The following is an 18,264-nucleotide window of genomic DNA, read 5'->3' as shown; positions in this document are numbered from 1 at the left end:
GGGAAGAAGAGTAAATGCCCTAGATCTTGGATGCACAAACGATTTCATCCCCATGCTTGAAAATGGCCTGTTTCAGTGGCAAATATGTATACTGCAACAGGAGGATGAGCAAAAATGCTGGCCTTATCAGTGCTCACATCTCAAGTAAACAATAACTTTAGCTTTTTAAACTGGAGTTCCTGATTCCTATGAAGAAATCTCAGACTGCAAGGCAAACTTTCCCTGACCTGATATTGACCTATTATTTTGGTTTGCAATATGTTCACTGGTCAGCTGGTTTACATTGTGGAGTGCAGCCAAGCATTGAGCATCTGTAACCTGGTGCACTCTAGTATAAAATGTCCCTAAGTGGTTATGACATGACTTAATGCATCTTGGGTGTTCACATTTGCACCAAATCCAACACAACTGTTGAATCCCAGTGCATTGTTCTTAACAGGAACCCTCCATAACAAATGGCTTGATTGCGTTGCAATTAAGACTCCTTCCCTGGCATGTTATTTGTAATGATGTGGAGATGCCAGTTCTGTGATTCGCATTCTAATCAGTAATCTGTAAACTGCTGTTATGTTCTGTCTGAGGCCAGTACTCTCCATTCACCTGACGAAGAGGGAAACCATGAAAGCTTCTGAGTTTACTATCAAATAAATTGGTTGGACTTAAACCTGGTGTTGTCAGACTTCTTACTATCTTAATTGTATGCAGCTAAGAGATAATCAGTGCAGTCAGATCATTGCTGACTGGAACCAGATAATCTTTGTGCTTTTGGTTTAGACAAAAAAGTAAGAATTGAGTCATTGCATGGTTCAGCCCCTGTTTGCTATTGTACACAGCTGGATTTTAAACCCAGTTTAACTGAACCACTTTCCAATCCCCCAGAAGCTTCAAGTGTGGAATTTAACATCCATTGGTTCCATGTAAAGACAGCATCTTATTGGGTGATCTGTTGTGGAGTTGAGTTGTAGTTGAGTCTCCCGGTATTGGGATGAGAATTGTTCTAATCTGGCAGCTTCAGATTTTTTATCAATATCCCTAGACCTGTCCAGCTTCTTTCACTTTTTTAAAAGCAATTTCTAGCTGTCAAGCTTTGGGAAAAATAACTTCCACAATATTTGTTTCCAGCCTTGTACCCGTCCTTTTGAACGTAGCTCCCACTTTTCAGCTTTTCAAAAAAAAATTCTGAATATATATTATGATCATTTGGGAATTAAATTGGATAAAAGGGTTTGGCGAGGAAGGAAGTATGACTGAATGATTGATCTGGCAAGGCTGTGGTTATGAGAGGTTATTATCCAGATGGGAAAACTTCAGATTTATGAATCATTTTAGGTATTTACAAATATGAATGTGCCCTGCCTCATGGGGACAGAGGTTCATGACTAATGCCTGAGCTCAAACTTCACCAGAGCAGCCAATAAACTCTTGTGCAAGAAAAGCTTCAATGTTCTTTCGTTATCAGTACTTGAATGATGGTGTTGACAAATACAGTTTAGTGACTATAATTGTTCTTGTATTATTTTCTAGGGGTCTGTGATTGAGACCACTCCAAACTCTTGGAAAAGTTCTACTTATGAAAAGCAAGTAGATGGTCAAGGTGAGCCATGTTTGCCATAACACCAAGTGACATGCAGGTGAATGAGAGGATCCATGTGACTCTTAAATTTTACTTCTCCTTCAGTGGAGAAATTACCTCGTACCCATTTTGTCATCTCCAAAGCAGTGTTGTTGAAATTGAATGTTTTGTGTGCAGGTGTAAATTCTCTTCCAGCTAGTAGAAGTTTCAGTGCTGTGTTTGCACTTCAAACAGAAAATCAAATCAGCATTGAATCTCTTATCAGCACTAACAACGAAAAATACTGATTTGAAATAAGGCTGTTGATTTTTTTTTTGCTTTAATTCATGCTTTTCATCTTTTAAAATGAACAGTTAAGGTGGAAAATGAAGAAGAGGCACCAAAGCTTTCAGCTCAGGATATAAAGCAACAAAGATCAACCACAGAAATACAAAGTAGCCCAGCCACATCTTTGAAGGTAAATATCTCTCTTCTGTCTGGTCAGCCATTGACTTGTTTGGGAATTCTTGTCTCTGCTCAACTTGATCAACCTGGGAATTAGCAGAAATACAAGTACATTTTTTCTTTTTGAAGGCTTTGATAATTTTGTCCAGTTTTCCTTTTTGAAAGTGCTGATCTGGACTGTGCTAACTTGCAGGACACCAACAGTGCTCTCGTAGTTCACTCAAGTGGCCATTTTACATGTGTGAGCCTATAGGGGTGGCAACCAAGGATTTGGGGAGGGGGGAATTGGTAGAGCAAAGAGTTCCAACTGTCCCCAGGCTGACTGCTGGCAATGCCATGCCCTCTTTCAAAGGTGTGTTGTTAGACATGATCAAGAATGGGAACCCTACCTCTGATTTAGTATTTTCCTTTTCCCTTTCCCTTCCTTCTCTTAATTCTTTTGCCCCTGAGTGAGATTCTCTGACCTTTTCCTTGGCAGTGATAGTTGGCATGATATTCACCTAGGGCAGGATCCACTGGTCCTGCCTGCTGCTGTCAATGTGAATTCCTATTGAAGCCATCCCATGCTGCCAGGAAACCTGTGGCAGGGGGTGCGCCGTTGGTGGGACAAGAGCATCCCGCCAGAGTGAACGGCCAGAGAATTCTGGCCTGTCTTCAAAGCTTGGGTGCTGAAACCACTTGTAACACCCAGGGTAAGCTAGTTTTGCACTGACCTAGGATCAAACATCTGACTCTATCATTGCTTTTATGGCCCCTGTGTGAGTTTGCATTACACCAATAAATCTCTTATCTCAGTGCTAGAACTACAGGCAACATTTGAGTCTCCCAAGCATATCACCAGGATAAGGGAGCTGCATTAAACAATGTAAATTGCCTGGCTCCTGGATGCTATTCTTCCATGATCTAAACAGATAGCTCCTAGCATGAAAGTAGCTAGTATCTAACCACACAGCAGGTGGCTGGCAGTGTAGATCCTTTCTCAGGCAGCGGGTGCTATGGTTACAAGATACGATGAGCTCATTGTTGCATCTGTGGCTCCAGCTGATCTGCAAGGAAGTGGAATTAGCTGCATCCTAGAGAAGGTCCAAACAGATATTGAGTATCCTTTAGAGGATTGAGTAACTTCATTTAATAAAGTAGGCTACTTTCTTAAAGGGGAAATTCAGTGCTAGACTATATAACCAACATTTAGAGAACTCTGCCAATGTTTTATTTTCAATTTTTTTTGAAAAGCTCAGTACTTAAAATGTACATAGTCTATTTTTGGATAAGATAAGTTAAACTTGAAAATTTGGCTTTCAATAATCAAAAGTAAGAAATATTTGAAGAATGTCTGTCTAATCCCTGGAACAATAGACTATTTCAATGTGATTAAACATGGTAGTAAACCTTTGATACTGTGCTGTTTAGTATATTGCTGTTTAATCCTATTTCTTTGCCTATTTTTCAGCTTCTACTTCCTGTTCCTGAAGTATCCCTTCTCTCTCTGCATTCCTCTGCCTCCGATATGAGGTTCTATTTGCTCCTTTTTTCAAAAAAAAGACCTGACTCCTGATGCTTGTTTACATGAACAAAAATACTTGGTCTAAATGGATGTGGCCTGACTGTGTTTTGTCTGAGTAGTATTAACGAAAATCCTATGCTTTTTGATTTGCGTTCTGAGTCTCTAAGGTGTGAATTACTGCTCAGTGGCATATGGGTGACCATAGTGCAAGGTGTCTGCCAGTGCTGGTCCTTGGTTTTTTAAGGGTTAGGTTCTTGCAAGACCTGTCATTTTCAGTTTTCTACTTATCCACTTTGTTTATTTTCTCCCCCCACCTTACCCTTCTATTTTCCACCCCCCTCCCCATGACACTTCTGACTCAAGAACATAAATTTTGTCATAAAATTCCTACAGTGCAGAGAGAGGCCATTCGGCCCATTGATCTGCACCAACTCTCCCAACAGCACATCTCACCCAGGCCCTATTCCCTGTAACCTCACATATTTACCCCACTAATGACCCGACACACATTGGGACACTAACCTGCACATCTTTGGACTGTGGGAGGAAACCAGAGCACCCGGAGGCAACCCGCAAGATTGACATTTATGCAAGATTGACATTTATGCAAGATTGACATTTATGCAAGATTGACATTTATGCAAGATTGACATTTATGCAAGATTGACATTTATGCAAGATTGACATTTATGCAAGATTGACATTTATGCAAGATTGACATTTATGCAAGATTGACATTTATGCAAGATTGACATTTATGCAAGATTGACATTTATGCAAGATTGACATTTATGCAAGATTGACATTTATGCAAGATTGACATTTATGCAAGATTGACATTTATGCAAGATTGACATTTTTAAATCATTAATATTATACATTGGCCACTGACTTGGCAACATATACCAATGCTGAAAACAACCCATAATGATACCTTGGTCGCTTCATGTGTGGCATTTGCGACAACCTATCTCTCAAGGATTGGCCTCTTCAACCATCAGCAATGGTGTGCCATATGAAAGGGACTTGTTCGCATGCCCATCATCTTTTACTGGATGGAAGGATGCCAGATTGGAGCTCTACTTTAGGTCTTGAAAGGGTATCATTTCTTTTCCCAGATATTCACTGGCTATCAAAGTTTTTTTTTAAAAAAGTTACCTTGTTTCTCCTTTCCCCACTCTCCATGTTGTTAATTTTGAGTTTAAACAATAGTTGCTGACATTGGTGGGATTTTGGAAAAAATGTTTGGAGAAAACATTGAAAATTTAAGTCTAAGCTAAATCCACAAACTGCTGAAGTGACCCAATTTGCAGGAATACTTCACATCGTTGACACTTTCTAGGCCAGTTTTCTCACCATGATTGTTTGAATGTCTGCAGCGTTGGTTAATCCTAATTCTGAAATGTGTTGTCACATTCGAATGTCTTGTCATCTGTGCAGCTTCCATAAAGTGACTACTGAGCCTGTTTCTTTTTTTTGACTCTCAGAAATTTCAGCTTCCAGCCAGAGAGTTGTGTGTCACCTGCCAAAAGACTGTCTATCCAATGGAGCGTCTTGTTGCAAACCAACAGATATTTCACAATATCTGCTTCCGCTGCAGTTACTGCAACACTAAACTGAGGTGAGGATTCTGATTCCTGGTTGACTTTACCCTTGTTCTGACCTCAATTGTTTCTGCCTGCTAACTTTGGGTATGGAGTGACTAAACTTTGTATTTAAAGAGGTTTCCTGAGTTCTCATTCCCTGCAAACTGCCCCCTGCCCACAGTGATGCTCTGAGGTCCCAGGTTCAAATCCCACTACGGCAGATGGAATTAAAAGTCTGGCCATGAAACCACTGTCAATTGCTGTTAAAACTCATCCAGTTTACTATTGCCCTTACCTGATCTGGCCTATGTGTGACTCCAGATCCACAGCAATGTTGATTCTTATGTTCCCTCTGAAATGACCTAGCAAGTAACTCGGTTGTATTCAACCATGACAAATGAAATGACAAAAATCAAGGAAACTGGACAGATTGCCCAGCATGAACCTAGGCACTGGAAATCCAGTCCTATCAATCCTGCAATGTCATCCTTGCCAACATCTGGGGATTTGTGCAAAAATTGGGAGAGCTGTCTCTCAAACTAGTCAAGCAACAGCTTGATATAATCATCCTCATGGAATCATTATGTATCTTTTATAGATAGATAATGTTGATCCTCAACATTGACTCTGAGCCTGGACCTGAAGTCTTATGGCACCAGGTTCTTTTGTCCTCGTCCTCGTAAATCAGTACTTCTCCAAGTGGTATTCAACCACTTAAGGGTGACAAGGGCACAGAATCACAGAATGTGCTCTGGATGGGGGACTTCAATGTCCATCACCAAGTGGCTTGGTAGTACCACCACAGACCAAGCTGGCCAGGTCCGAGGGGCATAGCCGCTGGACTGAGACTGCGGCAGGTGGCAAGGGGAAAAACATGCTTAACCTCATCCTTGCCAACCTACGTGCTGTGGATGCAATTGTTCATGACAGTATCAGTTGGAGTGACCACTGCACAGTCCTTGTGGAAATGAAATCCCATCTTCACTTTGAGGATATCCTCCATTGTGTTGTGTGGTTTTGCCATTGTGCTAAATGGGGCAGATTTTGAATATATTTAGTAACTCAAAATTGGGCATCGGTGAGGTACTGTGGGCCATCAGCAGCAGAATTGTACTCAACCACAAACTATAACCTCACACGCCAGGATAGCCCCCACTCTACCATTACCACCAAGCCATGGGATCAACCCTGATTCAGTGAAGAGTGCAGGTGGGCATACCCAACAAATGAGGACTAGTGTGCCAAACAACATGAGCAACAAATAATAGAGCTAAGTGATCCCACAACCAGCTGATAGATCCAAGTTCTGTAGAAATGCTACATCCAGTGGTAAATGTTGGTGGACAATTAAACAACTCACTGGAGGAGGCAAATATCCCCGTCCGCAATGATGGAGGAGCCCAGTACATCAGTGCAAAAGATGAGGCTGAAGTATTTGCCATAATTGCAAATGTCAACAAATAAAGAAAATTACAGCACAGGAACAGGCCCCTCAGCCCTCCAAGCCTGCACTGACCATGCTGCCCGACTTAACTAAAACCCCCTACCCTTCCAGGGACCATATACCTCTCTTCCCATCCTATTCATGTACTTGTCAAGATGTCCTTTTAAAAGTCACTACCATATCTGCTTCCACTACCTCCCCTGGCAACAAGTTCCAGGCACCTACTACTGTCTGTAATCATTCTGCCTTGTGCATCTCCTTTAAACCTTACCCCTTGTACCTTAAATCTATGCCCCCTAGTAATTGACTCTTCCACCCTAGGGAAAAGCTTCTGACTATCCACTCTGTCCATGCCTCTCTCAATCTTGTAGACTTCAATCAGGTCTCCCCTCAACTTACGCTCCAGTGAGAACAAACCAAGTCTCTCCAACCTCCCCTCATAGCTCATGCCCTCCATACCAGGCAACGTCCTGGTAAATCTTTTCTGTACCCTCTCCAAAGCCTCCACATCCTTCAGGTAGTGTGGCGACCAGAATTGAACATTATATTCCAAGTGTGGCCAAACTAAGGTTTTATAAAGCTGCAACATGACTCGCCAATTTTTAAACTCCGTACCCTGGCCGATGAAGGCAAGCATGCCATAATGCCTTATTCACTATCTTCTCCACCTGTGTTGCCACTTTGTGACCTGTGTACCTGTACATCCGGATCCCTTTGCCTATCAATACTCTTAAGGATTCTGCCATTTTCCGTATATTTTCTATCTGTATTTGACCTTCCAAAATGTGTTACCTCATTTGTCAGGCTTCAGCCAATGCAATTCACTCAGTGGTATCAAGAAACGGCTGAAGGCTATGAGCCCTGACAACATTCCAGCAATAGTACTGAAGACTTGTGTTCCAGAGCCAGCCACACTCCAGACCAGCTGTTCTAATACAGCTACAACACTGGCATCCATCCGGCAATGTAGAAAATTGCCTAGGTCCTGTACACAAGAAGCAAGACAAATACAATGTGGCCAATTGGTCTACTCTTGACCATGAGTAAAGTGACGGAAGGGTCATCAACAGCAGTATCAGTGGTATTTACTCAACAATAACCTGCTTGCTGATGCTCAGTTTGGCTTCTGTCAGGGTCACTCAGTTTCTGACCTCATTACAGTCTTGATTCAAACATGGACAAAAGAGCTGAAATCCAGAAGTGAGGTGAGAGTGAATGCCCTCAACATCAAGCCAGCATTTGACTAAGTGTGGCATCAAGGAGCTCTAGTAAAACTAGAATCAATGGGAATCAGGGGAAAACTGTCCACTAGTTGGAGCCATAACTGGTTCAAAGGATGATGATTGTGGTGTTTGGAGTCCAATCATCTCAGTTCCAGGGCATTGCTGCAGAAGTCCCTCAGGGTTGTGTCCTTGGTCCACCATCTTCAGCTGCTTCATCAGTGACTTTCCGTCATAAGTGGGGATGTAATGTTCAGCACCGTTCGTGACGACTCGTATTGAAACTGTCCATGTCCGAATGCAGCAGGCCTGGACAATATCCAGGATTGGACTGGCGAGTAGCATTCGCACCACAAAGTGCCAGGGAATGACCATCTCCATTGCCCCTTGACATTCAATGGCATTACCATAACCGAATCCCCCACTATCAACATTCCGGCTTACCATTGTCCTAGAAACTGATCTGGGCTAGCCATATGAGTACTGTGCAGATCAGAGGATAGGAATCCTATGGCAAGTAACTCATCTCGTGACTCCCCAAAGACTGTCTACCATCCACAAGGCACAAGTCAGGAGTGTGATGGAATACTCTCCACTTGCCTGGATGGATGCAGCTCCAACAAGACTCAAACTTGATACCATCCAAGACAAAGCAGTCCACTTTATTGCTACCCCTTCCACAAACATTCACTACCTACACCACCGACAAATAGTAGTAGCAGTCGGTACCATCTACAAGATGCACTGCAGGAACTTACCAATGCTTATTAGGCAGCATCTTCCAAACCCATGACCACTATCATCTAGAAGGACAAGGGCAGCAAATACACGGAACACCAGCATCTGAAGGTCCTCCAAGTCACTTGCCATCCTATCGCCGTTCCTTCAATGTTGCTGGGTCAAAATGCTGGAACTCCCTCAAGCACTGTCCATGTACCTACACCACATGGATTTTAGTGGTTCAAGAAGACAGCTCACTATCACCACCTTTGAGGACAACTAGGGATAGGCAATAAATGTAGTGACACACATACCATAAGTGAATTATTTAAAAATGAGTTAACATAACATGTAATTAACTCTGACAGAGAATGGTTCCTACTCCTGATAAATCAATAATCTCTGCTGGGCAGTGTGGCTTTATAGTAGACTCCCTACAATGCAGGAGGAGACCATTCGGCTTATCGAGTCTGCACCGACCACAATTCTACCCAGGTTCTATTCTCAAACCTACATATTTACCCTGCTAATCCCCTGAAACTAGCATCAATTTAACATGGTCAATCCACTTAATCTGCACATCTTTGGACTGTGGAAGGAAACCAGAGCACCTGGAGGAAACCCATGCAGACGTGGGGAGAACGTGCAAACTTCACACACTGACCAAGGCCAGAATCAAACCCAGGTCCCTGGCGTTGAGAGGCAGCAGTGCTAACCGCTGTGTCACCCCTTTGTGTCCACTAAAGGTATGATATGTCACTGCTGTGATGCACCACTTGCTCCTGCCCCCCAGCACAATTGAATAGTCCCCTAATGGTTATTGCCCAGACTCTTGCTGGATTTCTTTGTCTGTTGGATGCCATCACAAGATGAAACAGGTCAGTATAACTTCATAGGATATAAAGAATAAATCCACTTACTGGATGAAACGCTGTTTGAATGTGTGCATTGTAAATGGCCAATTAAGCTTACTGGTGTCAACTTTAAATTTTAAAAGTCTCAACATCTAATTTCTTTTGTACAGCATTGGGAATTTTGCTTCACTACATGGGAATGTGTACTGCAAGCCACATTTTAGCCAGCTCTTCAAATCCAAAGGTAATTACGATGAAGGATTTGGTCACAAGCCACACAAGGAGCTTTGGATGGCCAAAAATGAGAGTGATACTGCAGAAAAGAGTGAAGTTGCCATGGATAAACCTGAGGCCAAAACTGAGAACTCTGGAGTAGATGAGCTTTCTGTACGCAAGGTTGGTGTTTTGGCTGCCAGCATGGAGGCCTTGGTTACCAGCCCTTCACCAGAAAAAGTGGAGAAACCTGTAGAAACAAGAAAATTAAAAATAGCTTGGCCCCCACCGACTGAAACTGGTGGTAAAGGAGTGAATTCTACTGAAGAGAACTTTAGAGTTAACAAACCAAAATGGCCTCCAGAGGATGACTTCCAACAGATGACGAAGAGAAACTCCGAATTCAGTGGTACCTCAAGACTGAGGCGAAGCGCTTCTCTGAAAGAGCGATGTAGACCATTTACCATTGCTGCCCCGCTGACACCTATAGCCATAAGAGAGCCGGGAAAAAATCAACCTGCTAAAAATACAGCACAGAATGCAATGATCTGTAAAGAAAAGGAAGCCAAAAGAGAAACCAATGAACTGAAGAACAAAAACAAGCCAAGTCTGAAAAATGAGGATGAGCAACTAATGACTACTGAGCTCAAGGGCAAGAAAGAAGATTCGGTGATTGAAGAGGTTGTAGAAGTCAAAAGCAACAATGGACAGCTGCTTCCAGATAAGGATATAGAGGAGCTTCACCTCAACAAAGAGGAAGTCCGAGAACCTGACTTCCTTGAGTGTGAGAAGCAGCAATCCAAACAGCCAGTTAAGTTGCAAACCTACAGAGACACACTTACCTCAAGTGAGCAAATTCCAGAGAATGAGAGAAAACTGGAAGATGTTGGCTTTTGGGATGGGGATGGAAATGAAGTGGAGGAAACTGAAGAACTGTCAGTTGAAGAACAAATCAAGAGAAATAGATATTATGAAGATGAGGATTAAATACTATGGGTGATTTACATATTTTAATTGGTGACTGGCCTTGTGGTTCATAGATGTTAGTATCAGCTCAAACTTCCTGTTGTAAAGTGGTTTATTTTAAGTGCCTATATTGATATGGACTTTATTTTGAGCAGAAAAAAACTAGTTGATTATATTTGGAGTAAGAAGAGAGATAATTGCTACTTGTAGTTCTTTTAAAAATTGCTTTATTAACTGTGTACACGAGTGCTCAAAATAGCACCTGAACTCCCCTCTCTTCACTGGTCATAACCTCCAAAGCTAGATTTCATGATGATCTAAGTACTGCCAAACAATTGAAAGAATGTGTATGGAATGTGAAGTGCTTACGTGAGGGCATGGGTTGTTATGATGCAATTCTTGATTATTATCCACTATCCAAGCAGGGAAGATTGGATTTCAAAAGACTGGCCTGGATTTTCTGGTCCCTCCTGTGGTGGGAATTGTCACGGGTGGGATTGAAAATCTGATGGACCAGCCAAAGATCTGTTGATTTTTGAGTGGGAGAGGAACCAGAAAATCCCAGCCTGTATAAATAAATTTCTAAAACTTGTAACTAAACTCCATTCCACACTTGTGTTTACTTCACACTTTTATTGCTCTCTCCATGTAGTCTGTCAGTGTTTCTCATGGAAGCATTTAAGAACTAGTGTATTTCAGTGCAGCTTGATTGTCGATAGTGGTGGAGCAGTAAAGTTACTGTGGACCTGTAATGGCTCTTGCATTCAAGTTGAAGATAACTGGGCATTCTCTACCTTTGTTGCCATGCACTTGCCTAAATATGAAGTTTATTGGAGGTTGTGCTGTACTTGGTTGTCTGTTTTGAAAATGGAGCCCATTTGTGAATGTCCTGCTGGATTGAGCTCATTCAGCAAGCATGGCAGGGTGGACCTCCATTGTAATAGCTGAGCTACATAATGATCATGACTTCAAACACATCTGTCTACTTTAACAACACTTTCCAATTTTGTAGCTCCAAAGATGGTCCCAAAAATCAAAGGGAAAATTTGATGGGTCCACCCTACTTAGCTCTGTAATCTTGTTGTTTTTAAAATGCCATGTTTTTGATTTTGGAATTGTGTAATTGGTGCAGAAAAATGAAAATGGAAGCATTAGAATAACACCACTTTAATAGCAACATTGTGGGCTGTGAACCTGACTTTAGTCTTCAAACATTGTAAATTCCTCAACCTGGCTTTGTTCCCCACCCTTCAGTGCTGTTTTAGAATTTCTTGGGTAATGCAGTATGATTTTATACATAAAATTGCTTTTACATGTTGACAACACGTGGGGGTCAAGATGCTGCTGAAAATATTAAGTGATTTGATTTTACTGTAGCTATTTTAGATGAAATGTGAAGAACTGGGTAATAAATTTGTGCTATGGGATCTGGAGCAATGCAATTTTAATCTTCTGACATTCCACAATTCAAAAACACTGCACAATATTGTATGTCATGTGTTATCTTTGGTGTTGGATATAACACTACAATCTTCTGACACCTGATTTTGATTTATGGTGATTTAAATGGTGCTGGTAAAGTCAGTCTTTTTATTACATTACACTTCGTATTTAAATGATGTTTCTCGCCTTTACTGCAGGTAAATAGTTACTGTGGACCTGTATTGGCATTAACATTCAAACCCCCACCCCCCATGATTCCTGTTCATTTGAAATTTAAGAATGCACTAAAACAAAACTTGCCTGTCTTTTTCCTCTCCTCACTTCATGGCGCTGGGTAATCTGAATACGTTCTGCTCAAGTGTCCATGTTGAGACAATCAGATGCCAAATGGATCTCCATATATTCTCCATGTGTTAACTCCAAACTCTAAATAATGCATTTTACTTTGTTTTTCTGTATTTTGACACCAGCCAGCCTCACTAGGCTGTCTGCCAGTTCCATGTTCAACTGGGGCTGTTGTGTTGTGGATTCCAGACTTGATCATTAGGAACTGAAACTACTCAAACCACTTCCTCTGTAAAACTTCCGTAGCCAGAAGATGAGGTAAGATTTCATTCCATTAATCCAGGCTGGAATCCAGTACAAGCCCCAGAAATGCATGGATTTGGGATACATCCTGGGCCTGTTGCACCCCTACTTCTTTTATCCATTGATTCTTATATGAAGAAACTAAAAGCAGCTTAGAAACATTCAAGGTAATCAAATGTCAATTATGTAGTAAAAGAATTACCTGATCAATGCTGTTGACTTTCTTTTCAGACTCTATTTTACCGTTGTGTGTTGTCTGTTGTGATTTCTGTTTAGCATGTAATGAATAATAAACTCTTCAGTATAAAGATTACAATGTCTTTTTATTTTCTATTGCGCATCCAGTGACACTGAACTGAGAGTTTAACCTTAAATAGTAAATTTGAGCATGATACACTCCTTCCAACATGTTTATCCTGCCAATTTACTTTGATCCCCAGGATCAACAGAGCACATATCTCGCCATCATACCTATCCCACAGGCATCTCGTTTAATGCTGATATTAAGATGTCCGTCACTACTTTGATTTGAGTACAAGTTTGAAAATCCAGTGTTTGGGTACTCTAAAGACAACCATTCAGCTGCTTTTGTACACCTTGTATTAATTCAGTTTTTTGGGGCCTGTAGAAAACTTTTTAAAGGAAGAGCTGCTTTATTGATAGCAGGTTTGATTGTGTGCTTTGCAGGTCTGTACCCACCATTCATTACAGGGGACATGGAAGGTAGATACCAGACAAAGAAAATGCAGAGCTGAGGAATGAGCAAGAGTGAAATGAATTGGATCACTCTTTCAAAAATCTAGCATTGAAACATTAGACCAAATGACTTCTTCCTATGCTGCATGATTTTGACATTTTTACAGTTTGACTTTTGCTTGGCTGAGGTGGATGGACATCATATCCAGGTGCTCTTTACTCACCTGACTGTTCAGCTCTGTTAGTGAGGAGTTGTTCATTTTCTTTTCTCCCCCCTCCACCCCTTCACAAGATTTCCCACAGATCATTTAACTACATGACCAACTTGATGTGCAATAAAACCAGAACATGTGAATAAATTGGAAACTGCATTGTGATCAGGACAGATCCTGATTTGCATCAAGGATAATTTTTAAAATTATGATTTATGCAGTTGAAGTGATTCAGATGCGTGTCTTCCATGAGTGCAACTTTTGTATAATGAATACCAGATCATTATTTCTTTACGTCACTGACTGTTTTGTATCAGAGTTAGCTCAAAAATAGTGAGCAGAACTGACAGTTTGATTTGGCTTCCTTTTTTTTTGTTGTACAAGATGTACATAATCTTTTGGTTTCTCTTCTGTGTGCTTTCATTGTGGTGCCTTCCCTTTTACACTTGCATCAAATATTGGGAGAAGAGGAAATCCTTTTATTTAAAAGGTAATTTTAAATAATCCTCTTTCTCCTGCAGTGAGTGCACTAATGCAGCTTGTTGCATGCTTTGGATGTGTATTATTCATTTGGTTTGAGTTTGCAAACTGATTTTAATTTGGAATGTACAGACTGAAAACCAGGTATGTTTCTCACTCTTGTCGCCCCTTGGCTTCCAATTTAAGTGAGGCCCCATATTTCATGCAAAAAGAAATCCATACACTGCTCTTTAATTATGGAATTTCTAAAAATCCTGTACTCCCAACACTTCCCTCCCAAGTTGTGGCAGTGCTGGAAATTTGAGAGCAGGACAGTACTTGAACTGCTAAGACATGTTTTCTGAGGTTGATATCTTTATTCTAGCACACTGCATATGCAGCAAATTGGACAGCTCAGACTATGGTCTATTTGCTGTTCCCCTCTCAAATGTGTAACTGAGTGATGCATCTCTATAATGGAAAGAATGAAAATGTCATCTTTTACATAGAAGTGTATAGCTTCTATTGAAGCTGAAACCATTTTGGGTCCTGTGGTTAATACTGCAATACGTTTATTTGGTTGTAGAAAGTTTACATTGCAGAAAATAGTGCAGATACATGTGGCTGCTTTTGATCAGGCTACTGCAAGAGCTATTATGTATCAAACCATAGTTGATTGGGTGGGGAGCTGGAACTGACTTTGAAAATGTCTTGCCCCACTCATGTCTTTTAAATGATTGTTTACACACTCTCTGCCTGCCTGCACATTCTCAAATGTGTCTCATTCTGCAATAAGCAGGCCACCTTTGACCAGGTCCTGTGGTCTACTTCAAATCCAGAGCTTCCTGCTTCTATTCCTGTCTCATTTTTAATCACCTTGGATAAATAATCACTCTGTGAATTGGCCTCCTAGATATAAGGAAATGGCCCAGAGGGGTTTTGCCAGTTCTTGTTCGAGAAACCTAAAGGGAGGGAAGGAGAGAGGTTTCTTGAACAAGAACTGGCAAAACCCCTAAAGGGAGGGAAGGAGAGAGGAATGGAATGTGTGCTGAATTTGGAAGCCACGTCATCAGGGTTTCCCACTCTTACTCTTTTGCTGTCAGGAGTTTGTAATTCCTCAAAATTTGCAAGATGCCATGCTTAGCTTGTCTTTGATCTTCTATAACCAGTCCAAATTTTAAATTACATGAACCAAAATGAATAACTGGATGCAGTAATTGTACTTGTCAATCATCACAGATAAGATCAGCAAAGAGGTGCATTAATGACATTACTTTATTTAACATTTATAGCATATCTAATCATCACAAGCTTAAGCATTGAGAATTACATTAACTGCGTCACCCTAAATTAATCGACCATGGGGTCTTGTCAAATGTATCATCACAGTCTTAGCTAGGTTTTTCTTAATGACAGTATTGTAGAGCTATATTCGAGGCCCAAGAATGCAGTACTGCTTTGCAAGTTTATGTATCATATTAAACGTGTCACTGATTTTTTTTTTTAGCACTTGGCTATTTCTTTGACAGCATCTTCCAAATCTGTGACCTCTACCATTTTAGAAGGACAAGGACAGCAGATTCATGGGAACACTACCACCTGCAAGTTCCCTTCCCGAGCTACTCACCATCCTGACTTGGAAATGTATCACGCTGTCACTGGGTCAAAATCCTGGAATTTCCTCTAACAGCACTGTGGGTGTATCTACACTAATTAGACTGCAGTGGCTCACCACTATCTTCTTGAGGGCAGTTAGAGATGGGCAATAAATGCTGGCCTAGCCAGCAATGCCCACATTCTTTGAACAAATTTAAAAAGAATCTAGTTATAGTAGGTTGCTCCAGGATATTATGCTTCTCTGGAAAGCATTTGGTGAGTTGCCACCTGTGGAGTTGCTTTCCTTCAGCTGTCATTGTCTTATTCTACTTTAGCTTTATGTTTTTTCTATACTATCAATTAAGTTTTTATAGACTTTACAAGTTTCACTTAAGGTTAATTAAACTCTTAATCACTCATAATGTTCCAACTTTTACCCAATTTTTTTGTAGCGTTACTTAGAATGTCAAAAAGTTGTAAATAACTCTTTTTGAACTGAATCGTCCAAATGCTCTTTCCACCTCTGAATTTAGAGATGGGGAAAAGCATGGCGCTTCATGTTATGAAATATTGGCATCAAATCAAGAAATTAAGCCTGGTTACCTCAATCCTGAGGTGTTCTGTCAAACTTGCCGTGCACTTTGATGGAGGTCAGGTGCTTCATTTGATTCTTGGTAATCAGGGAACTAAGTCTTTGGCTCCAATGGTTCCAAGGCTCTTCCACTCATTTGTCCTTTTATTTGTTTTCTGTTCGTCCTCAGCAGCCTCATCCGCAACCTTTGTTTTTTTCATTTTAGACAGTTAAAGTGGAAATCTTCTCCCTTTACCTCTGGTAACATCTGGTTTAAGTTGTTTTCTAGAACTTCCGGATTAATCATTTGTTTTGCTGAATGGGCACAAACTCTGCTGTCACTTGTTGCTGGGTATCCAAATTACAATCTGCAAGCCTGTGGCAATCAACGCAGCTCAGGCAAATCAATTCTATTTGCGCTTGTACTTACTAATGTGTTGATTTTCAGAGCCTGGAGGTTTGAATAAGGAAAGTCACACTGATCTGTTGGCGGCTAAGTCCTTTGCAAGATCATGGAATTTCATCAATGGCACAATTTTGTATTAATTGATAGAAAATGCCAAGCAGAAAGTGTGAATAACCTTGCATTTACATAGCGCCTTTTGCGTCCTCAATTACTTTTTGGAGTGTCATCTTATGTAGGCAAGTGCAGCAGCCAATTTGTAACACAGCAAGGCTCTAAAAACAGCAAATAATGAGTAGCCAGATAATGCATCGTTGGTGTTGACTAGAGGAAGGACGGTCAGGACCCTAGGGCAACTTGCCTGCTCTTGCTCAGAGATTTGCACTCACCCAACCTGGTAGATGGATGTTTGATTTACCATAGTATCCACAAGATGGCATCTCCAGCAATGCCCTCAGTACTGCTCTGAAATGTTGACCCAACATACGTGCTTGCATTTGGTAGTAACTTAAACCCATGACCTCAGGCATGAGTACAATTGACTGAGCTAAGCCAATGAAAAGGTGAGATTTTGAATATTTAACTCTAATTGTTAGAATAGCTGAAACATGAGGTTGGTACATATCTACATCAGAGTCCAGGTCTCCATTGCGAACCAGTCCACATTGTGCACTGCTGAGAGAATACTTGACCACAAATGCTTGCTTTCATGAAGTGAAGATGCAATTAATTAGTGCAGAGACTCTGAACAATTGGATTGTGGTGATTTTACTTGTGGCGTTACTCAGATGATAACATGGAATGTAGGAGAGGGAGCAAACAAAAGATTGTAAATCATTTTTCCAACTCCTACCAGTTGACCAAAGCTCTTTCTATGGCACAAAGTGCTGGTTGTTGTACAGTTGGCTTTTGAAGCACAAAGCTGAAATGTTATTTGGTGTGTTTTTTAAGATGCATCCATTTCAACTGTCCTTTTTTACACAAAAATGAAAAATATTTGTACATCCTCCCCTCTTGAGGCCCAAATCAAGTTTTCTGCTGTCCTGGCATTATTTAGGGTTGTCATTTCTCACCATTTGCTATTGGGACTGTAATGAGATTGGTGGTGCTATTAGATTAAGTCGAGGGTTGGAGTGTTCCCCCTGTGCTGAGTGTTTAGTTCTATGTGCAAATGTGTTTGTGCAGATTGTCCTAACGTGCTTCGTAAGAGCACAATCAATCAAAAATGCAATACTAAAACAAAGGAGGGGGTACCCAAACTGAGAGGGATGTGGTGGCCTTATACTGTTTCCAACCCCAGTACTACTATAGCATCAAGAATTGATACTAGGATTGAAGTGTGAAAGTTTTAATTTCACCTAAAAGGCTGTTTCCACAAGATAGGTGGGACTTTCATTCCTATCTTGTTTTGGTATTGCTTTTATGCAATCTGTAATCTTAATCTTTAAATATTTGTGTGCTGGAGGAGAGCACCTACATTTTGAATTGATCTGCTTGTATCCAAATTTAACCACTCATCTCTGCCATAGTCCCCAGTTTCTGTTTGAAGAACAGATTAGTCCAGAACCATGTAAACTTCATACTTTAACAACAGTAAATACACGTGGTGGTAAGTTTGCAAAATGGAAGACCAAATACATAATTAACAAAATACAACTGCACACATCACTGCCATAGTAAGAGCTTTTACAGTAGTACAAAAAGCTGGTTGCTGGCATATTTTACAATGTTTAAGAACAAAAATCATTTGCAAAATGGTGGAATCCTTTTGC

At 40.8% G+C, this 18,264-nt stretch overlaps 1 protein-coding gene across 1 annotated transcript in view; it reads left to right on the top strand.

The window, feature by feature from the left end:
• The window catches only part of lima1a (LIM domain and actin binding 1a), a 54,523-nt gene extending 41,652 nt beyond the window's left edge, over window positions 1-12,871 (top strand). Inside the window, exons 7-10 of the mRNA XM_080218074.1 lie at window positions 1,525-1,594; window positions 1,927-2,030; window positions 5,009-5,142; window positions 9,516-12,871. Coding sequence (XP_080074200.1) covers window positions 1,525-1,594; window positions 1,927-2,030; window positions 5,009-5,142; window positions 9,516-10,545 — 1,338 coding nt within the window. The 3' untranslated portion in view covers window positions 10,546-12,871. The remainder of the gene's footprint in view (window positions 1-1,524; window positions 1,595-1,926; window positions 2,031-5,008; window positions 5,143-9,515) is intronic.
• Window positions 12,872-18,264: the final 5,393 nt, after the last annotated feature.

The sequence above is a fragment of the Carcharhinus amblyrhynchos genome, chromosome X (genome assembly GCF_965287045.1).
Source record: "Carcharhinus amblyrhynchos chromosome X, sCarAmb.v2.hapA, whole genome shotgun sequence".
Classification (NCBI taxonomy): domain Eukaryota; kingdom Metazoa; phylum Chordata; class Chondrichthyes; order Carcharhiniformes; family Carcharhinidae; genus Carcharhinus; species Carcharhinus amblyrhynchos.
The sequence above is the reverse complement of the archived record's forward strand: the minus strand, read 5'-3'. Positions and strand labels throughout refer to the sequence as shown.